Genomic DNA, 23,616 nt, shown 5'->3' on the forward strand with positions numbered 1-23,616 from the left:
TGTTCAGCTGCACCGACAGACAGGCAGAGAACCAGGCGTTCAAATATATAAATCCCTTAAATGTTAAAAGTGCAGACAGATAAAGCCAGAAGTTATCATAAATTTATAAGTAGTATTTGTTAGGCTACTGTTAGAATACCTTGTGTAGTTTTGGTTGTCCCATTAAAGAAAGGACATTGAAGCCATGGAGAGCATATAGAATAGATTCTTTAGGGTAATGTCATGGATGGAAAACTAGAATTTATATGAGGGGCATGAGACACAAAGTGCTTCCATTGCAACAGCGAAGGTTTTTATACAGTGAATAAAGGCAGACTATTTCCTTTGTTCGGAATCCCTCTGGGCACAAACAAACTAGTAAAATATATAACAGTGGACCTTGCAGTAAAGCACAAATGTTAAGCAAAAAAGCTATCTAAATATAAAATTGACTCCAGGCAGGTTGAACCAAAAAAGAACAATAAAGAACCCCTCATTAAAGTCCATAAGGAAGAACAGATCACCATAGAAACTCAGAATTTCACTCCAAATCATCTGGAGGCCTATTTAATGTGGCTACGTGAAAGACACTGAAATAAAACAAATGCGAGTGTCAAGCAATCCTGGGTTGCAACCACCCCAGAGCTGTGGTTCCCAATTAATACCAAAGACCCCAATCGTGTGAACGTAATGTGCTTTCCCAATAAATATCTTACTTTCTGGAATGCATGCTTAAGACGTGTTTTGGAATGACTGACCAGGCCACAAGGGAAAAGAATGTGCTACACGGCACCAATTTAGAGGGTTTCGACAAGCCTAAACCAACCATGAGTATACAAATTTTGTTAAGGTAGACCTCCCCCCACATAAAGATATGAATTTTGGGAAATCAGAAGCTTTTATTTTTTCTGATAGCCTAGATTTCCCAGCTAGAATAACAGTGAGGCCAATGGTGCTCGCCGTTATTTATTGGTACAGCAGTTTCAGTCAAGGGGAAGATGTGTGGCTAAGCTCAAATATCCAAAAGTGAAATGCATTGAATGGTGCGAAGCTGCGACTGAAAGCTGTTTCGGTAGAGAACACACATTATAGTCTGGTATGCCAAAGCCATTAGAATGCATTTGCAATTTCTTCCTGTCAAACAAAAGAAGATTTATTTGTCGGTGTCAGCTGAATAGAGAGTCACTGCTATCACTCTGTCCAGTAATGTTCATGATAGCTAGAAAGATAAAGTATTAATTTCAAATCTCAAACTATTCAGAGGAAGTGGGGCATTCATCCTTTGTAACTGACAAACTGTGAATGGTTGACCATCTAATATAGCAATGATAAATAGTTTTTATTGTTTTTTGTTCTGATTTTTCTTAAAAGATTGGAACAGTATATTTAAGTTAGATTTTCCCTCAGTCGGTAGTCAGTTCAAGATGTCATGACTATGACAGTGGGCAGAATTTTGCCCTTGGTGGGCGTGTGGGCCCCACCACCGAAACAGGGCCCACCGTCATTTTGACAGTGGCCTGCCCGACAGGAAGGGCTGTGTGTTTCCTGTGCAGGGGGATGGGGGGGAAGATCCTAAGCTGTCAAAGTGTTCCCTGAGACTAAGTGCTGCCTCAGGGAAAGCACTGACAGTCCAGAAAACTTTAAAAATAGAAAAATTAAAAAATTAACATGTCCCCCTCATGTGACAATGTCACACGAGATGGGACATGTTCATAAATATCACATAAAATGTATTAAAGTTTTTAAAAACGGACATGAAACCTCATCCCGCCAGTGGATGAGGTTTCATGTATTATCAGAAGCCCGCTGGGGCTCCTGGCCTGCCCGCCAGCCTTAAGGTTGGACGGGCAGGTCTTTAATTATCTTAATTACTTTGTCAATGGGCTCAATTGGCCATTGACAGGTCGGTGGGCGGACAGCTGATTTCGCTGTCCGCCCGCTTTCCCAAAAATTTAAAAGGACCGGGATAACGTCAGGGGTTCCTCCCGACGTCATGCCGCGTCATTTTCTCGTCGGCGAGCGGGCCCCGCCCCCAAATCGCCGATGGGAAAATTCAGGCCAGTGACTTTAAGTGACTTTGAACAAAAGAAAATATGTTGCACAAAAACTCAAACATGAAAGTGAAGTCACCTCTTTTATTCGATTACACGCTTTGTTAATCATTTAAGTCACCATTCAATGATAGAATGTCAGTCTTTTAGCAGTTTTGTAGGGTTTTTCCCTTAAAGACTTAGTCACAAATGTGAAAGTTTATAATTTACAGATATGCAAACTCATGTGGTAGTTCCTGCTGTAGCTTCTTCAAAATAACATGGCGGTCAATATGTAAATGATGCTTATAATCTTAGAGGAACCTTACTGTTGGAATAACTGGATAGTGCCTTAAATGAATCTCCATTCTAAAAATGGTGAAACAAAAAAATACTTTGGCTGGGATTTTCCGGCCCTGTCGCGGACGGAACCAGCCTTGGGTGAGGCAGCGCCCCAGCAAGAAGTCCACTGATTTAAGGCGGGACCAGAAGATCCCGGCGGTGGGCGGTGCAGAAAATCCCGCCCATGATTTCAGTTTTCCAGCATCCAATTCATTTTACTTTTGCTCTAATGCTTTCTATGGCATGTACAAGGCATTTGAAGTACAAAGATCTCCTTTAATTTCCCACAAAAATATTCGCATTAAAAAAAGTTTGAGAGATTAAAGCCCTTTTTTTCTGGAATGTAATTGGTGCACTACAACCAAGAGATCGCCACTAATTGTTCCATGGCATAAAACTCTACAGAGCAGAAGTCGGCCATTTGGCCCAACGAATTTGCAACAGCTCTTTCGAAAAACAATCCAATTAGTTCGACTCATGGGCTCTTTACCCTGCAATTTCTTTTCCTTCAATTACTTATCCAATTCCTACAAACTACTATTGAATCTGTTTCCACCAACCTCAGGCAGTGCATTTCAAATCTAAGCACTTTGCATAAAAACGCTTTCCTCAACTCACTAATTCTTTGCTAATCATCTTAAATCTGTGCCTCTGGTTATCGACCTTTCAGCCACTGGAAACAGTTTCTCTTTATTTCCTTTTATCTAAACTCTAATTATTTTTTTTACACCTCCATCAAATCTCCCATTCGTCTCAGTTTCAAGAATAACAACTCCACCTTCTCTAGTTAATCCATATAGCTGTAACCCCTCATCCCTGGAACAATCCTAGTAAATCTCTTCTGTATCCTCTCATTTTTACTATATTGTGGCACACAGAATTGGATACAATACTCCTGCTGAATCTGAACTAGTGTTTTATATGGACTTAAGCTTTTTTTTAATACTATGTGCATCTATTTATAAAACCCAGAATCCCACTTGCTTTGTTAACCTGCCCCATTACCCTCAAAGATTTGTGCACAACCAATACCAACCAGATCTTTCTGTCCTTGCAGCCTCTTTAAAATTTTACCATTCAGCTTGTATTGTCTCTCCTCATTCTTCCTATTAAAACATATCATCTCACACATTTCTGCCTTGAGTTTCATCTGTCACGTTTTGGCCCATTCTACCAATTTGTCTATTACTACCTTCTTTGCAGTTTACTAGACTTACAATCTCAAATTTACTGTGATGGCTACTCTTATCTCCAGATCTCCATCTGGTTTGCAATCTCCAACTGAGCCACTCAAAAGTCTGTTTTCATAATAGACAAGGATCTTGCACACTAACTTCAAAGACTTATTTATTTACAACCACCTTTGGCCAAACAAATTATGTTGGTTTCAAAGTCACTTTAGAATGTTCAACCTCTATTTGATCAATATGGATTTTGCAGGTGTTACATGTGTTAAATTTTTTGTATTCCTGAAAAGTGTGTCAACATTTCAAGGTCACTCATGTTCTAGCACATATTAACATTTCAGTTGGACTTTCTTTTACTGAAGTAGAATAGCTCTGGTGCACAAAAATTTTCACTTCAATTGGAAGCTTACAAGATATGTACTGACAGAATCTCTCTCAAGATTATTCAATTTTCTTTGGAAATTAGATGCATTTCCATTGGCATAGTCTACAAACCTTCCATTACTTCAACGAGACAAAAAATTAGCTTTGTTTTTTGAAGCAAGACATTTCCACCACATACCCATTTTTCCCCATTCTTTGTGTAAATAGAAAAGTGAACATTAAAAATTGCTGAAAAAATACAAGTAGAATGTCTGTATTTTACTACCATTGTCAGATGCTCAAATTTTGTGTCAATGAGCAGCAAGAAGCATTGTGTTCTTAATAAATATGACACTCAGCACACTGACATCTTGCTTCACTGATATCCCTAATGGGAAGTGAAAATTTTACGCCTCCTTCCTTGGGTTGACTCTAGCCACATTTACTCTTGTGTTATGATGAACAAATGCTGACCTTTTCAGCTAGCTGTTTGTAGAGAAAACAACAGAAAACAGCAAGCAGCATGTAGTAACAAAAAGCTTGTAAATCAATGTGACCCTTCACAGAAAGAAAAAGGCCTGCATGTTGACTTTAATAAACGCTAACACTTCAAAAACCACCGTAGATGCCAATGCACTTGGACATCAGCAGACTTAATTCAATCATTGATTCATCACATTTTTGAAAAAAATACTTACAATGAGTGACTCCAGCCAGAGTTTGATAGAAGGTAGGTGTATCACTATCATCAGTAAGGGTGACACACACTCCCCCCGACAGTAGCCATCGAGCAAATGTGAACGCATCCTTATTCTGAAGGAGCCAATTCTTGAACTTCTCATAATTTACCTTTTCTCCCTGAAATAAAAGCAAAATTTTAAACTACAATTGTATCTACAAAATCTACAAAGTAATCATAATCACTTTTATAGGAGGGTGCAGTAGCACATTGGTTATATTACATAGAAAAAAAAAGGTGGTCATTCAGCCCTTTGAGCCTGCTCCGCCATTCAAAATGATAATGGCTAATCCCCTATCTCAATGCCATACTCCTGCTTTCTTCCCATACCCCTCGACACCTTTAGAGTCTAGAAATCTATTGCCTTCTTAAATATATTCAGTGACAACCCTCTGTGGTAGAGAATGCCACAGGATCACCACCCTCTGAATGAAGAAGTTTCTCATCTCAGTCCTAAATGGCCTAGCCCATATCCTGAGATTGTGACCCTTTGTTCTAGATCCTCCAGCCAGAGGAAACACCATCCCTGCATCCAGTCTGTCCAGCCCCGTCAGAATTTTATATGTTTCAATGAGATCCCCTCTCATTCTTCTAAACTCCAGTTAATGTAGGCCTGGTTGGACCAATCTCTCCTCATACAACAATCTTGTCATCCCAGGAATCAGTCTGGTGAACGTTTGTTGCACTCCCTCTATGGCAAGTATATCCTTTCTTAGGTAAGGAGACCAAAACTGCACACAATACTCCAGGGCCTACCAAGGCCCTGTATAGCTGCAGTAAGACAGCCTTGCTCCTGTACTCAAGTCCTCTCGCAATGAAGGCCAATATACTATTTGCCTTCTTAACTGCTTGCTGCACCTGCATGCTTATTTTCAGTGATTGGTGTACAAGGACACTCAGGTCCCTTTGTACATCAATATTTCCCAATCTATCACCATTTAAATAATACTCTGCCATTCTGTTTTTCCTATCAAAGTGGATAACGTCACACTTATCCACATTATATAGCATCTGTTTTGTATTTGCCCATTCACTCAATCTGTCTAAATCGCCTTGAAGCCACTTAACATTCTCCTCACCACTCAAATTCCTACTTCGTTTTGCGTCGTCAGCAAACTTGGAAATATTACATTTGGTTCCCTCATTCAAATCATTGATATATATTGTGAATAGCTGGGGCCCAAGAACTGATCCCTGCGGTACCCCACTAGTCACTGCCTGCCACTCCGAAAAAGACCCATTTATTCCTACTCTGTTTCCTGTCTGCTAACCAATTCTCAGTTCGTGCCAATTTATTACTCCCAATCCCATGTGCTTTAATTTTGCACTCTAACCTCTTATGTGGGACTTTATCAAAATTTTCTGAAAATTCAAATACACCACATCCACTGGTTCTCCCTTATCTATTCTGCTAGTTACGTCCTCAAAAAACTCCAGTAGGTTTGTCAAACATGATTTCCATTTCATAAATCCTTGTTGATTTTGTCTAATCCCGGTGATATTTTCTGAGTGTCCTGTTAGCACATCCTTTATAACAGACTCTAGCATTTTCCCTCGCACTGACGTTAGGCTAACCGATCTGTAATTCCATTTTTTCCCTCCCTCCTTTTTTAAATAGTGGGGCTGCATCTGCCACCCTCCAATCTGCCAGGGCTGTTCCAGAATCTACAGAATTTTGCAAGATGACAACCAATGCTTCCAGTATTTCCATGGCTACTTCCTTTAGTACCCTGGGATGAAGATTATCAGGCCCTGGGGATTTCAGCTTTGAACCCCATTAATTTCTCCAGCACTGTTTATTCAGTAATACTAATTTCCTTCAATTCCTCCTTCTCATTAGGCCCTTGGTTCCCTACCATTTCTGGAAAGTTATCTGTCTTCCTCCGTGAAGACAAAACTAAAGTAGTTGTTTAATTGCTCTGCCATTTCCTTGTTCCATTATAAATTCTCACGTTTCGGATTTTAAGGGACCAACGTTTATCTTCACCAATCTTTTTCTTCTTACATACTTACTGGGCCAGTAATCCAGAGGCTTAGACTAGTAATCCAGAGATGTGTTCAAATCCACCATGGCAGTTGGGGAATATAAATTCAGTTAATTAAATAAATCTGGAAGCAGCAGCTAGGATCAGTAATAGTGACCCAACTGGATCGCTAACGTCCTTTCGGGAAGGAAATTTGCTATCCTTACCCGGACTGAACTATATGTGACTCCAGGCACACAGTGATGAGCTTGATTCTTAACTGCCTTCTGAAATGGCCTAGAAAACCACTCAGTTGTCACCACCATCTTCTCAAAGGGAAATGGGGATGGGCAACAACAGCTGGCCTTGCTCTTGATACCCAGATCCATGGAATGAATTTAAAAAAAATTCAAGCATGCACTGAAAAATGGAACTGATGTAAAATTAAAAACAGCGTTAAGTAGCCATAGCTACCATGGTGCCGCACATGTTTTTAATGAGTTGATCTGAAACTTGTGAAGCACATTTAACTTCACTATAATAGTAATTTACATGGAAATGTTGCTCAGGGTACAAAGTTTTATTCCATATACTTAGCTTTGAATCTCAGGTTCTGTAACTTGCACATTCCTTTTAACACTGGGCAGACGGCAATGTGGTTTGAAAAACGATTATTTAAACAATGTTTTCAATAGTTTTTAATGTTAAAGATATTTAATATAAAACTGTTTACAATCTCCAGTTCAGAAAAGCTGATATTTGCAATATTAATAGAGATGTAAAACTAAATTTCTAAAATAGGCTTTTGTGGTGAATTCTCTTGAGAAAGTATAGGCAGGAGACCAATCTGGTAATTATTATGGCATTTGATTTTTTTTTGATGCCATGAAAATAAATATAGTATCTGCTATCCGAATATCTGTGCAATACAATAAGAAGAAAGCATGGCTTGCCAGGGAAACATACAAGATTTCAGTATGCTGCAGCAAAATCTTGTTGTTTAGGGGTGGGAGGTGGAGTGGCAGAGGGCAATCTGCAGTAGAAAACATAGGAGGAAGATGTCTATAAGTAGAAGCTTAATCAAAAATCAATAATGGACTCGAGGTGACTCATTCCTTGAGCAGTGTGTTAGTGGGTGAAATAAAAACTAAATTCCTAGATATATTGCGCCAGGTTATAATTGGTTGTAGAGTTCTAAGGAATTTCAAGACCTTCATACAACAAGTGTGGATGATGGATTTCAAACAACTTCTGATAAATATTTATTGAAATTAGTTCATTTTGAATGGACCAAACACTTCAAAACTTCAGCCTCAAACTAAAAGTATAAATTGCATTAAACACATTTACTGTGCACGGATTTGTAAACAAAATCATTTAGACTGCACCATTAAAGCATGCTTAAATTTCTGAGGGTGTTGATAAAGCTAATTACCAATGGCTGGTGCAATCCATTTAGATCAAGTTTATCTTAATTATGGTCCAAAAGTAAAGCTGGAAAAGTAAATGTGGCCAGTCAACAATATGCATAGAGAATAATCTTCACAAGACCACATACCTCAACCTTCTGAACTTTAGAAGCAGATACTTAGCACATACAGTGAATTTGAAAACTATTTGTCTAGACTAACAAAGTGAATTTTATAGCTATAAAATTACTGTTTTAGAAATCTTCATTTTAAAGAAGCTGACTTTCTACATGTGCTCTGTTGCCAGATGCACTGGCATACCAGGTAATTCAACAGTAGGCATTTTTTTTAGCTTTCAAATCTTTCAGAGTTAGGTAAATTAAACGGTTATCTGCACTTCAATAACAAGGAATCTTGACTACAAAGTAAACCCTTTTGACAGGAATATTTTTGCATGTTTCCACCCCTCTGCCCCTCAACAATATTTGAGGATTCTTTTAAGGGATATTTTGTGGTGGTATAAGAATTACATAACATGATTTGACTGTTATAGTAGTAGTAATAATATGAGAGCGCTGAGTCAAGTCAATTTTAAAAGCAAGAACATAACCAGATCTTAAAAAATAAAACACAAGTTCACACTTGTATTTTAAGTAGACAGAAATAAACTGGACCCTTTGCCACCTTGTACTTAACATGAATTAACATTACTAAACCATGTTCAATGCCTCTGTTACTGCTTCTGCTTTGGTTGTGTCAGCATCACAGACTAACATCCATATTCTGCCCACATTTATATGGTTAGCACCAGCAGAGATACAATGAACATCTTGGGAGAAACAAAACATGGAATGTCTACATTCCAATCCAGCCCAAAAAAGTATTGTGAATTTACTAGGTTCATACTTCTCTGCCATAATATTAGTAGTTTTTGGGTGTTTCTCTAATTGGAAGAGCAGCAGTGTCTAATGTGTTCAGTTTGAGATCTTACAACAAAAGCCCTTAACTATATCCTAATAACAGAAAATATTGTGGCCTGCAGTGTACCTGGTTGCTCCTGGACTTCAAATTCAACATGCTGGAGACAGAGAGGCAATGCACGTCACCACAGACTGGCACGATCACCAAGTGGGGCAGGATATATTTGGCTGAGCTTTGTACAATTGTAGTCAATGAAAAGGTGGGAGGTCAGAAAGGAAGACATTGAGATATCTAAAGATGACAAGCGGGAACATGGGTTTCAACAGCAGTGTGGATGAGATGGGTCATGCTGTAGAAATGGATATAAACAGTCTTGGCAATGGATAGAATGCCATGTTTGAAGCTTAGCTCTGGAAATAGCATGCTAAAAATTTACATGGTTTGCCAATCCACACACCACATTTCTATTAGCATCTGAATATTGATGGATTTATCCATTGTGAGGTCATGCACAGCAAGGTCTTGTATACCTGGAAATTGATATTCTGAAAAGTAATGCAGAGCAGGGTAGGGCTAGTGGAGGCAAGTAATGGTGAAGTAGTAGTTAGGGAAATTAAACATAGCTGGTCACTGGACAACAAGAATGATATAGTAGTAGTACTGGCTCTGAACCACCAAGAACTGGTGACACTCCAGATCTTTACAGGCAAACATACCATATTTTCAACTCAGCAATATGAACTATATTTGAGTCACACCCCCAAGATAACATTTCTCAGGATTCACTCATCTTGTCTGCAAAATTGAACATTCAAAACTGTAAAATACAACTCGTAACGCATTCAAAAACCAGCAAGTTCCAATGCCACTTAATGTTGCTTCTAACCCAGTGGCTTCAAACATAGTGCACTGGTATTTCTTCACTATTAATCTGGAGTTTTTTTTATTTCTTTCTAATATAAAAAAGCATAATTGTTTTTTAAAGAGGACAATTTAATATCACAAATGAATGCTTTTTAAAAATAAATACTTCATAATTACTAAAATAAAAGCAAAATACGGCACATGCTGGAGATTGGAAACAAAAACAAGTGCTGGTCTCAGCAGGTCTAGCAGCATTTGCGGAGGGAAACAGAGTTAATGTGGAGTCCAATATGACGCTTCTTTGGAACAGTTAACGCTTTGGGTCAAATGTGATTCTTCTTCAATTCTGAAGAATCATCATATTGGACTCGAAATGTTAACTCTGTTTCTCTCTCCACAGATGCTGCCAGGCCTGAGATTTTCCAGCATCTTGTGTTTACTTCATAATTGTGGTTCAGTTTTAAATCAAGGTCTATCAAGTATGTGAGTGGAGGAGGAATATTTTGGATAGCAACAGAATATAATTCTATTATACTACTGCTCCTGCTACTTAAAGATTAGCTCAAATGAATTTTTTGGATTCGTGAGCAACCAAATGGAAGGCAGTGTGACTCTGAACTTTAGAAGTTAAGGTGGAGCTGATGAAGAGGATCATGATCATAATTCAGTGCCTGATTCTGGCTCTGGAATTCTCAAGGTTATCCAAGTTCCTTTAGGATACCACAAAAAATAAATCACAAGAATGGAGGCCTGGTCAATGCAGATATTAGACACACTGATGTATTTTCAGGTGAGATCCTTTTCTATTATGCATGATTAATTGCAGAACAACAGTGTTGAATATGACATGTGGTGTCAGTTTGTTGTAAGATACAATCCAGACATCAGCTAAGCTGGGTTTCACGATAAAAATCTAAGGTGGTCTGCAGTCACCAAAGTTTTCTATGGTATCTTTAACCAATCCAAGTGTCAGCTATTCATCAAAGAAGGACTTGCATTTATAAAGCATTTTTCACAACTGCCAGACACCCCAAAGGGCTGAACAGAATGAAAGACTTTTGAAGTGCAGTGTGTATTGCAATGTGGAAAACATGGCAGCTAATTTGTAATCAGCAAGCTCCTACAAATAGCAATGTGATTATGACCTTATAATCTATTTTTGTGATGTTGATTGAGGGATAAATGTTGGTCAGGAACAAAGAAATAACTTCTCTTTTTTTGGAAAAGGTGTCATGGCATCCTTTACCCGAGGGGGCAGGCAGGATCGCAGTTTAATGTTTCATTTGAAAGATGGCACCTCTGATAGGTCAGTAATCCTTCTGTACTCAAATGTCAACCTTGATTTTTGTGTTCAAGTCCTGGAGTGAGACTTGAACTCAATCATGTGAGTCAGAGGCAAGACTATTACCAACTGAGTCACAGCTGACACCAAATAGAATTTAAATTAAATTTACATTCAATTTCTTTGAGAGAGTTCTTGGCAGTGCTCAAGACCGTTTAACCGTTTTTATCCATCCGGTCTTGCTGGGTATCGTTACTTGGATGCCTGTCACAAAGTGATGATCCTTGCTCAAGTGATTTGAGAAGCACCATGGCAGATTTGGTCCTCACCCAGTGCCTGAATCCATGCATTTTGCAGGAGAGATTTGGGAAGAGTGATCAGACTTTTTTTCGCTCCTGAGCTCAGGATGTGGAAGTTCCCTTCCTGCCAACCCTACTGAGATCATACAACTGGGCTCATTTTGAGGACTTTCCTGCTAGTTAGCTCAGTTCCACATTTGACATTGATTTTCTAAGAGCCCATATTGTCCACATGAAGAAATTAACTGTTAGAATCTATGTAATGAAGTTAAACAAAGGAGTAATTTATTTATGCCTAATGAGCTCAATTGTTTTGAGGCATAACAACTTATGCACTCAAATGCACCACTGCTTTTGCTTTCTATTTTCTTCTGTACTGGGTTGTGCAAGATATTCTTTAGAACTTCCTCCTTCATAATTGTGGTTTATGGAGTAGCCAGGCACCAGGCAGGAATTAACTTATTGTAGACCTTGTGTACAATGGACTTTGGCTGTCAGAATATTCAAAAGGATTCAGATCAATTTGCTTTTTTTGTTACCTTTAGACTCAACCACTCCAACGCACTCTCCAATGGCCCCCACACTCCACTCCCCACAAATTTGAGATCATCAAAAGCCCTTCCGCCTGCACCCCAAACCTCAGCAAGTCCCATTGCTGTGTTGGCCACGCCACACCAATTGCCTGCCAATTTTCATTTCAACCTCAAATAGTGGATTAATAGCCATTTAATCAATGCCCTCTTATTAATATACTTTAAGGGCAGCATTTTCCCCCCATTGGGGGGTTGGGGGGGTTGAAATGCAGGTCTGGGTGGGGCCGCCATTTTACGTGCAATTAAGGCCCACCCAGTGTGACGTCTGCCAGGAAGTGCTGTGCGCTCCCTGTGCAGGTGGTGGGGGGGCACAGATCTCCCTGAGGCAAAGTGCTGCCTTGGAGGTCGGCTCCAATTTAAAACTTTCAATAAAGGTGATAAAATTTTCCTGCCATGTTCCCTCATGTGACATTGTCACACGAGTTGGGACATGTCCATAACTTTTATTTGAACATTTAATTAAAATTTAAATACCCTCATGAAACCACATCCCTCCCGTGGATGACGTTTAATGTTTTTTCCGAAGCCCGCCTGGGCTCCCGGCCTGCCTGCCAACCATAAGGTTGGACGGGCAGGTCCATCAATCATGTTAATTAGTTTTTTAATGGCTGCGCGACTGCTGAACTGAAAATCTAAATGGCGCGGGTGATGCTGGGATGCAAGCCCAACGTATCCCCGCGTCATTTTACGCGTCGGCGAGTGGGCCACACCCCCTCTTGTCAACCTGAAAAACCTACCCAAAGAATTCTTGGGAAAGGAAGTGCAAAGAGAAATATAGAATATCCATGACCTGCAGCATCACAATTTATAATGGTACATAGTTGACACAAATCTTAATACAGGCTGGGAGATTCATGCCATTAAGCAGTGTTAACAGGCATAATTCTTTGATTGGATATTCCAGATGAGCAACCACACCAATGGAAATCCAAGTCCTATAGCTCTCGAATTTCTATTCAAAGTCAGGGGTTGCAGGTCAGTGATACTCACTAGCACTCCCTACAAGCCCTGCCAGTGAATGTGCCAGTGGGGGTGTGAGAAAGTCACCCTACTCAGAGGGCAGCTTTCGCCAAATGAGCCTCAAGGAACAAGTTCCAGACTCCTATGTATCCCCTCAATTCCAGGTGAAGGCTTGACCATCACTCACTAACTGCGCTGTGTCTGCATTTCAGCCATACCTTCATATGCAAGGGCTAAACTTTACCTCAGAGGAGGCTGCAATACAATGAAATAATTCAAACCAACAGTTCAGAGTTCACTCTGATTATAATTGCCAATTGGACCAAGAAATTAAATGATCATGTAAATTCATTGGTGTACAATAATTCTTTATGAAATGATTACACTTTATAAACTAATGAACTAATCATAGTCAATGATATGGACAGGTAAACTGAAACAGATGAAATAGCAAAAAGGTCTCTATTATGGCACCAAAAGGTACATACCATTACACAAACACCAACAATGTCAATATTGCGTGACATTGGACATAGGGAGGTGAGGCAGACATCTGTATTCAGGTGAAGCAGGTTTGCATGTTGTGGAATACATGTAAACAGAGTGTGTGTGCGCGCGTGTGGGTGGAGGCGTGTGTGCGCGCGTGTGGGTGGAGGCGTGTGTGCGCGCGTGTGGGTGGAGGCGTGTGTGCGCGCGTGTGGGTGGAGGCGTGTGTGCGCGCGTGTGGGTGGAGGCGTGTGTGCGCGCGTGTGGGTGGAGGCGTGTGTGCGCGCGTGTGGGTGGAGGCGTGTGTGCGCGCGTGTGGGTGGAGGCGTGTGTGCGCGCGTGTGGGTGGAGGCGTGTGTGCGCGCGTGTGGGTGGAGGCGTGTGTGCGCGCGTGTGGGTGGAGGCGTGTGTGCGCGCGTGTGGGTGGAGGCGTGTGTGCGCGCGTGTGGGTGGAGGCGTGTGTGCGCGCGTGTGGGTGGAGGCGTGTGTGCGCGCGTGTGGGTGGAGGCGTGTGTGCGCGCGTGTGGGTGGAGGCGTGTGTGCGCGCGTGTGGGTGGAGGCGTGTGTGCGCGCGTGTGGGTGGAGGCGTGTGTGCGCGCGTGTGGGTGGAGGCGTGTGTGCGCGCGTGTGGGTGGAGGCGTGTGTGCGCGCGTGTGGGTGGAGGCGTGTGTGCGCGCGTGTGGGTGGAGGCGTGTGTGCGCGCGTGTGGGTGGAGGCGTGTGTGCGCGCGTGTGGGTGGAGGCGTGTGTGCGCGCGTGTGGGTGGAGGCGTGTGTGCGCGCGTGTGGGTGGAGGCGTGTGTGCGCGCGTGTGGGTGGAGGCGTGTGTGCGCGCGTGTGGGTGGAGGCGTGTGTGCGCGCGTGTGGGTGGAGGCGTGTGTGCGCGCGTGTGGGTGGAGGCGTGTGTGCGCGCGTGTGGGTGGAGGCGTGTGTGCGCGCGTGTGGGTGGAGGCGTGTGTGCGCGCGTGTGGGTGGAGGCGTGTGTGCGCGCGTGTGGGTGGAGGCGTGTGTGCGCGCGTGTGGGTGGAGGCGTGTGTGCGCGCGTGTGGGTGGAGGCGTGTGTGCGCGTGGGTGGAGGTGTGTGTGTGTGTGTGGCGGTGTGTGTGTGTGTGCGCGTGAGTGTGGGTGGAGGTGTGTGTGTGTGTGGAGGTGTGTGTGTGTGTGCGTGAGTGTGGGTGGAGGTGTGTGTGTGTGGGTGGAGGTGTGTGTGTGTGTGTGTGCGGGTGGAGGTGTGTGTGTGTGTGTGGAGGTGTGTGTGTGTGTGCGCGCGTGTGGGTGGAGGATTGTGTGTGTGTGGGTGGAGGTGTGTGTGTGTGTGGGTGGAGATGTGTGTGTGTGTGGGTCGAGATGTGTGTGTGTGTGGGTGGAGATATGTGTGTGTGGAGGTGTGTGTGTGTGGGTGGAGGTGTGTGTGTGTGGGTGGAGGTGTGTGTGTGTGTGTGTGTGTGTGTGTGGAGGTGTGTGTGTGTGTGGAGGTGTGTGTGTGGGTGGAGGTGTGTGTGTGGGTGGAGGTGTGTGTGTGGGTGGAGGTGTGTGTGTGTGTGTGTGTGTGTGTGTGTGGAGGTGTGTGTGTGTGTGGAGGTGTGTGTGTGGGTGGAGGTGTGTGTGTGGGTGGAGGTGTGTGTGGAGGTGTGTGTGTGTGTGTGTGGAGGTGTGTGTGTGTGTGTGGAGGTGTGTGTGTGTGGGTGGAGGTGTGTGTGTGTGTGGAGGTGTCTGTGTGTGTGGAGGTGTCTGTGTGTGTGGAGGTGTGTGTGTGTGTGCGTGAGTGTGGGTGGAGGTGTGTGTGTGTGGGTGGAGGTGTGTGTGTGTGTGTGCGGGTGGAGGTGTGTGTGTGTGTGGAGGTGTGTGTGTGTGCGCGTGCGTGTGGGTGGAGGTGTGTGTGTGGGTGGAGGTGTGTGTGTGTGTGTGGGTGGAGGTGTGTGTGTGTGGGTGGAGGTGTGTGTGTGTGTGGAGGTGTGTGTGTGTGTGTGCGTGTGGGTGGAGGTGTGTGTGTGTGAGTGGAGGTGTGTGTGTGCGTGTGGGTGGGTGGAGGTGTGTGTGTGTGTGTGTGTGCGGGTGGAGGTGTGTGTGTGTGTGCGGGTGAAGGTGTGTGTGTGTGCGGGTGGAGGTGTGTGTGTGTGCGCGGGTGGAGGTGTGTGTGTGCGCGCGGGTGGAGGTGTGTGTGTGTGCGCGGGTGGAGGTGTGTGTGTGTGCGCGGGTGGAGGTGTGTGTGTGTGTGTGTGTGGAGGTGTGTGTGTGTGTGTGGGTGGAGGTGTGTGTGTGTGGGTGGAGGTGTGTGTGTGTGGGTGGAGGTGTGTGTGTGTGTGGGTGGAGGTGTGTGTGTGTGGGTGGAGGTGTGTGTGTGTGGGTGGAGGTGTGTGTGTGTGTGTGGGTGGAGGTGTGTGTGTGTGTGTGTGTGTGGGTGGAGGTGTGTGTGTGGAGGTGTGTGTGTGTGTGTGTGTGGGTGGAGGTGTGTGTGTGTGTGTGTGTGGGTGGAGGTGCGTGTGTGTGGGTGGAGGTGTGTGTGTGTGGGTGGAGGTGCGTGTGTGTGGGTGGAGGTGTGTGTGTGTGTGTGTGGAGGTGTGTGTGTGTGCTTGCGTGTGGGTGGAGGGGTGTGTGTGTGTGTGTGGGTGGAGGTGTGTGTGTGTGTGTGTGTGGGTGGAGGTGTGTGTGTGTGTGTGTGTGTGTGTGTGTGGAGGTGTGTGTGGAGGTGTGTGTGTGTGTGCGGGTGGAGGTGTGTGTGTGTGCGCGGGTGAAGGTGTGTGTGTGTGCGCGGGTGGAGGTGTGTGTGTGTGCGCGGGTGGAGGTGTGTGTGTGTGCGCGGGTGGAGGTGTGTGTGTGTGTGTGGAGGTGTGTGTGTGTGGGTGGAGGTGTGTGTGTGTGTGGAGGTGTGTGTGTGTGTGGAGGTGTGTGTGTGTGTGTGCGTATGGGTGGAGGTGTGTGTGTGTGGGTGGAGGTGTGTGTGTGTGTGTGTGTTTGTGTGCGGGTGGAGGTGTGTGTGTGTGGGGGTGGAGATGTGTGTGTGTGTGGAGGTGTGTGTGTGTGCGTGCGGGTGGAGGTGTGTGTGCGTGTGCGGGTGAAGGTGTGTGTGTGTGTGCGCGGGTGGAGGTGTGTGTGTGTGCGCGGGTGGAGGTGTGTGTGTGTGTGCGGGTGTGTGTGTGTGTGTGTGTGTGTGTGGAGGTGTGTGTGTGTGGGTGGAGGTGTGTGTGTGTGGGTGGAGGTGTGTGTGTGTGGGTGGAGGTGTGTGTGTGTGTGGAGGTGTGTGTGTGTGTGGAGGTGTGTGTGTGTGTGTGTGTGCGTGTGGGTGGAGGTGTGTGTGTGTGGGTGGAGGTGTGTGTGTGTGTGTGCGCGCGCGGGTGGAGGTGTGTGTGTGTGTGTGTGTGTGCGGGTGGAGGTGTGTGTGTGTGTGTGTGTGTGCGGGTGGAGGTGTGTGTGTGTGTGCGGGTGGAGGTGTGTGTGTGTGCGGGTGAAGGTGTGTGCGTGTGTGTGTGGGTGGAGGTGTGTGTGTGTGTGTGTGTGTGTGCGCGCGGGTGGTGGTGTGTGTGCGAGTGGAGGTGTGTGTCTGTGCGGGTGGAGGTGTGTGTGTGCGCGGGTGGAGGTGTGTGCGCGCGCGCGGGTGGAGGTGTGTGTGTGCGCGCGGGTGGAGGTGTGTGTGTGTGCGGGTGGAGGTGTGTGTGTGTGCGGGTGGAGGTGTGTGTGTGTGTGTGTGTGGAGGTGTGTGTGTGGGTGGAGGTGTGTGGTGGGTGGAGGTGTGTCTGTGTGTGTGTGTGTATAATGAACATATTTCTGACCATTCAGCGTGTGGACTGATTTACTTTTGCCTGTAGAGTGGATAGTTTTCAAATACCTTTGCTTTATGGATGTTGGCGGGAGAACGGGAGAAGAGGTCATCAAAATCCTTTGTGGGGCTAATGGGAGCTGTCACAAATGCTGCTTTGTGGTAGCCAATGGAGTCCTCCATGAATGCTTAATAGGGTGGGGGAAACAATCATCTTTGATTAGTATGGAGTCGGGGAAGAGAGGGGAATTGTTTAATTTAGAGCAAAGAATTGTGCATTCACAGATGGGATACAATTATTATGGGATTTAATTTTTTTGAAACTCATCCTTTACATTTGCAGGCTTTCACATGGATTGCTTTCTATTATTGGCTGTTCTCCAACTGTTCCTGGGAGGGGGTATATATTTTCTGCGCGATGAAGTGTCAAAGGATTGTTGAGGATTCAGTCTGGAATGGTCACATAATCTTAAGCACTGCAATATTTAATTTGTCATGGAATTCTACAGCCTGAAGGCAACAACATTTGCAATCTTGAGACTACTCGCTTATTTTAAATGCTAGGATAAAAACACAAGAGAACATTTTTTAATGTTTTACCTTTTTGAACACATAATAGACCAGTGCTGAACAAAACAAAATTGATATGACATAAATTCAACCAATGCTATTGCAGAGACATATTTCTCAAGAGGAATTATTCACCTTGGCAGCATAGAAAACATTGAAATTCCCCAGAATTTCCTCAGGGAAATCCCATACTTCACAACAAAAAGGAAAAAAATGAAGAAGGTCATATAACATCAATAGCAGCTCTGCCACTTACATTTCCTAAGCTTTTCTAATTTCACTTTTTAAAAAAAAGTATTAGCTAATCAAATTATCAAGCATTTAAATTAAACGGTAAACAACATTTAAAGTGACAAGGAAAAAATCCTCAGTAAAAAATCCAGGGTGGAGATGAGGAGAAATCCTTTTGCATAGCAAGCAATGAATTGACAGGCACTAACTGAAAGAATGGTAGGAGATTCAATAATAGCTTTCAATAGGAAATTGGGTCCTACTTTAAAAAAAGAAAAATTTGCTGGGTCATAGGGGTATTTCAATAGCTTTTTCTAAGAGCTGGTGTAGACACAGTGGACCAAATGATCTCTCTGTGCTGTATGATTCTAACACAACTAGTGAAAAATTTAAGACCAACATTTTTATATCCTAGTTTTAACAAGATAGTCCATTCAGCTACAGTAAAGGAAAGCTGTATACAGCTATTTAGCTCCAAAATTATCACCTGCACAAAGGGTGAAGCAAAATCAAGTCGTATGTAAAAACATATAGACACACATATGTTGCCTTGTCAATGAAACACCACCATTAAAGTGTCTTAGTTCTACACTAATCCATTCTTTCCCATTGCACTTTTGACATTTGACTGATGTAACAAAAATAATTTCTTGCATTAAATAAAAACAAAAAACTGCGGATGCTGGAAATCCAAAACAAAAACAGAATTACCTGGAAAAACTCAGCAGGTCTGGCAGCATCGGCGGAGAAGAAAAAAGTTGACGTTTCGAGTCCTCATGACCCTTCAACAGAACTGAGTAATATTAGGAGAGGGGTGAAATATAAGCTGGTTTAAGGTGGGGAGGGGGGGGTGGTTGTAGGGACAAGCAAGCAGTGATAGGAGCAGATAATCAAAAGATGTCAGACAAAAGAACAAAGAGGTGTTGAAGGTGGTGATATTATCTAAACGAATGTGCTAATTAAGAATGGTTGGCAGGACACACAAGGTACAGCTCTAGTGGGGGGTGGGGTGGACAGACTAACAGGGCACAAAAGGTATAGATTTAAAAATAATGGAAATAGGTAGGAAAAGAAAAATCTATATAAATTATTGGAAAAAAACAAAAGGAAGGGGGAAGAAACGGAAAGGGGGTGGGGATGGAGGAGGGAGTTCAAGATCTAAAGTTGTTGAATTCAATATTCAGTCCGGAAGGCTGTAAAGTGCCTAGTCGGAAGATGAGGTGCTGTTCCTTCAGTTTGTGTTGGGCTTCACCGGAACAATGCAGCAAACCAAAGACAGACTGTCCTTGGCTTGCTGCATTGTTGCAGTGAAGCCCAACGCAAACTGGAGGAAAAGCACCTCATCTTCCGACTCGGCACTTTACAGCCTTCCGGACTGAATATTGAATTCAACAACTTTAGATCTTGAACTCCCTCCTCCATCCCCACCCCCTTTCCGTTTCTTCCCCCTTCCTTTTGTTTTTTTCCAATAATTTATATAGATTTTTCTTTTCCCACCTATTTCCATTATTTTTAAATTTATACCTTTTATGCCCTGTTAGTCTGTCCACCCCACCCCCCACTAGAGCTGTACCTTGTGTGTCCTGCCAACCATTCTTAATTAGCACATTCGTTTAGATAATATCACCACCTTCAACACCTCTTTGTTCTTTTGTCTGTGACATCTTTTGATTATCTGCTCCTATCACTGCTTGCTTGTCCCTACAACCACCCCCCACAACCCCCCCCACCCAACCTTAAACCAGCTTATATTTCACCCCTCTCCTAATATTACTCAGTTCTGTTGAAGGGTTATGTGGACTCAAAACGTCAACTTTTTTCTTCTTCGCCGATGCTGCCAGACCTGCTGAGTTTTACCAGGTAATTCTGTTTTTGTTCTTGCATTAAATCCCGGGTAGGATGGATGCCAATGCTAGAGATGTTAAAATGACAGTTTAAGATAATGACAAAGGCATCAAAAACAATGTCCCACTGATTAGGTGAATGTTGGCATTTATTGAATCTTTTTCAAAAATATCAAGTTACTTTGAAACTGCATTTTGATTTTTGGCATGTCTTGTTCAAAGATCTTTAAAGCAGCAATTGTTAATTGTATATGTATTGTTTTTAATAGTATACATACATTAACTGGTGATTTACTCGAATTCCTTGAAAAAGACAGACTAAAACTGTGGTTGTTGGGTGAGGAGGTGTATGCTTATAATGTGTAACTCTGTAAACAAACATAAAAGTGTGAAGATTGGCTCCAGTTCTATCCTTCAGTATCTGGTATTCTGAAGTATAATAAGAATCTCACCATCTCAAAAAATTAAATATGAATTGAATCACATTTTGGAAAAAAATCACAGAATTATTAACCTTTACCAAATTTTGATACTTCTACTTATTTTTGCTTTAACAGCAAATACAGATATCACTGGACACTTCACTTGGAGAAATTAGTCTGATAATTCGGCTCCTTTATACCAAATAGCATACTTTGTTCATCCTTATTTGAACTAAGTTAACAACTTTCCATATGAAGTTTAACTCGATCTAATACTGTAACAATTTAAAGGTGTTTGTTCCTTTTTACTGAATCAAGGTTAATATGCTTTGGAACAATCTTTAAAAAAAAAACACCTGCTTCTATTCTGATCAGTCTACTCAAAAATGCACGAGGCTTGGAACTATTTTAGAAGATTCTAGCCTTATTTTCCCACCAGATAATGCCATAGTCATGCTGTCCACAGGGCGCAGGCCACATGCTAAGTCTTAAGATCCTCTGTTTATGCTACACCCATATTTATGCCAAGATGCTGACTGTTTGTGCAACATTTGAATAAGATACAAGTCGGTATATAATCCAGCTGCTGCCATGGCACGAACATCTTTGATACTGGTATTGATCGACAGCCTGAGGGACTCCCAGATTCATTTGGAACCTATTTTGATTGAAGTTCTTAATTGTGAAATACAGTGTTTATTTATTTTAATGTAATACTTTTAGTCATGGGATCCTATTACCCCAAGTTATTGAGGTGCTCTGCTAAACTTTTAAAACATTTGTTTTGGAATATACGGTATATGGTGAGGTATTCCAAAATACCTAATCTGCTAATCTACTTTATGCCTCTGTACAATCTCATCAGTAGTTTAACTGAACAACATTATCAATGTGGTGTTTTGCTGCTGATTTTACGAGTTCAGGGATACGTGGTGGGATCCTGTACACAAGTCAATGATTAATAAAAAGTTCACCCTGTAATCCATTATCTCAGATACTTCACACAATGTTGGGGTTTGGGTCAAAGAACATCTTGCCAACTGAAAGCTGACCATTGGTCAAAAATAGTGAAATAAATTCCAAATAGTAAAAGAAAAATGGGGTAAGGTTGATTTAGAACTCTCTCTAAAAAGTACGTTATTCACTATATGTATGTATGTATATATATGTATACATGATCTGTGAATCATTAAGCCAATTCAACTGAAAATGTTCCTATCGCACCATTTCAACAATAACTTGCAGTTATATTGCATCTTTGACATAGCATAAAGTCCCAAGATGCTTCACAGCAGGGAAATCAGGCAAAAATATTCCTATACATAAATGCTAGGTTATTCAGAAATTTTAAGATTCACTGCAAAAATACAACACAAGTTTGTGTAAGCTCTTGAAGATCTTATCCTTAATTAATCAAGTAAAACTATTACTCACCACACGTGCTGTTGTCACCATTCTTCATATAATCCTTGAGTATTTTCTCATTTTAAGGGAAAGTTTTTATATCAAGCACATGCCCTTATTATCATGTCATGCCACAGATCCACAACGAGTATACCATCTAAACAACCTTGGCTTAGTGTATTGACTTGAGAAAGCAATGTGTGGAACAAGATCAGTCCAACTGTCAGAATACCTATATGTATATACTTAAAAAAAAATTCTGAGTATATATACTGTGAAGAAACCACTCCCTCTAAATGTGTCTACAGTGACTAAACTCACATGGGTTCATAAGTTGGTGGGGAAACCCCAGAAGAAAACCACACAAAAGAGGAACCTAAAGTATCCAATGAATACGATTACAGCTGGCAGCCCACAAAATTCCTGTTACGTAGTCATGATCTGATGTCAGTTCTCTTTCCGGTCCTCGTCCCTCCTCTAAAGTGCCTTCTTAAACTGAAGTGAACCAAACTTACCGGGTAAAGTGATTTGCCTTCACATTCTGCATGACACAATTACATATTCCATATTATGTCTTACAAAACATCAGTTTATAAAACGGACCAAAAAATGCACCCAAAACGTTGAAATAGAATTCTAAATTCATACTTCATTCATACACCATGTGAAAAGATACAGGCTAGTTTTTTCAAAAAATAAAGATAATAAACGGATTTTATATTAAAACTCATTGCTAATTGGGTGCCCAGTCAGGAGGCCGGCTATCTCTGTGACAGGAGTCAGAAATGGAGACATGTTTTCACTTAGTCTCTGCACACTTTCTCCCACCAAATATTCACTGAAAAAAAACTTTCCACATGTGGAATGTGGACTCGAACATATTTTATCAAGCTGTAAATTCCACAGTACAAGCAAAGCACTTGTGCTTAAAGGAATAAAGATTTCAATATTGTCATATTTGAGAGATCAGTCTAAATAAAATGTGCTGTGCAAAAGCAAGGCAAGACATTCTGACTGTCAGAGCATTACAATCCTTCCCTCTCCCAATATCTATGGACAAACCTTTCAGCAGGAGTTATGGATGGCAATTAGAAGCCTTTTAAAATCTTTTCTTTAGTCTAATGATACTTAGGTCTATTTTAACTTACTATTTTTCTTTACCTTTTCATGGGGATGTGAGCATCACTGGCAAGGCCAGCATTTGTTGCCCATCACCAATTGCCTTTGAGCTGAGTGGCTCGCTAGGCCATTTCAGGGGACAGGTTAGAGTCAACAACATTGCTATGGGTGTCACATGCAAGCCAGACCAGTTACAGATGGCAGATTTCCTTCCCTAGAGGACATCTGAGAATCAGATGAGGCTAGCTTTATATTCCAGATTAATTAAATTTAAATTCCACTTTCTACCATGGTGGGATTTGAACCCATGCCCCCAGAGCATTAACCTAGGTCTCTGGATTCTTAACCCAGTCGCATTACTACGCTACCACTTCCTTGTGATGACCTGGCTGAGCTAACATGAATCAACATAGATGTGCAATTAATCCTATGACACTCAGCAATAATCTCAGAATCTCAGTGCAGAAGAGGCCCATCGAGTCTGCATCGACACCTGAGAAACACCTGGCCTACCTACCTAATCCCAATTACCAGCACTTGGCCCATAGCCTTGAATGTTACGATGTGCCAAGTGCTCATCCAGGTACTTTTTAAAGGGTGTGAGGCAACCCGCCTCCACCACCCTCCCAGGCAGTGCATTCCAGACCGTCACCACTCTCTGCGTAAAAAAGTTTTTCCTCACATTCCCTCCTAAACCTTCTGCCCCTCACCTTGAACTTATGTCCCCTCGTGACTGACCCTTCAACTAAGAACAGCTGCGCCATATGCACCTTGTCCAAGCCCCTCATAATCTTGTACACCTCGATCAGGTCATCCCTCAGTCTTCTCTGCTCCAACAAAAACAACCCAAGTC

The 23,616-nt window shown here is 42.7% G+C and overlaps 1 protein-coding gene across 2 annotated transcripts in view; it reads right to left on the reverse strand.

The window, feature by feature from the left end:
* The window catches only part of usp32 (ubiquitin specific peptidase 32), a 243,952-nt gene that overhangs the window by 109,648 nt on the left and 110,688 nt on the right, over positions 1 to 23,616 (reverse strand). For both annotated transcript variants that reach the window (XM_078548648.1, XM_078548646.1), the window contains exon 5: positions 4,600 to 4,759. In XM_078548648.1, coding sequence (XP_078404774.1) covers positions 4,600 to 4,759 — 160 coding nt within the window. The remainder of the gene's footprint in view (positions 1 to 4,599; positions 4,760 to 23,616) is intronic.

This window comes from Cetorhinus maximus, chromosome 9 (assembly GCF_964194155.1).
Source record: "Cetorhinus maximus chromosome 9, sCetMax3.hap1.1, whole genome shotgun sequence".
Taxonomy (NCBI): domain Eukaryota; kingdom Metazoa; phylum Chordata; class Chondrichthyes; order Lamniformes; family Cetorhinidae; genus Cetorhinus; species Cetorhinus maximus.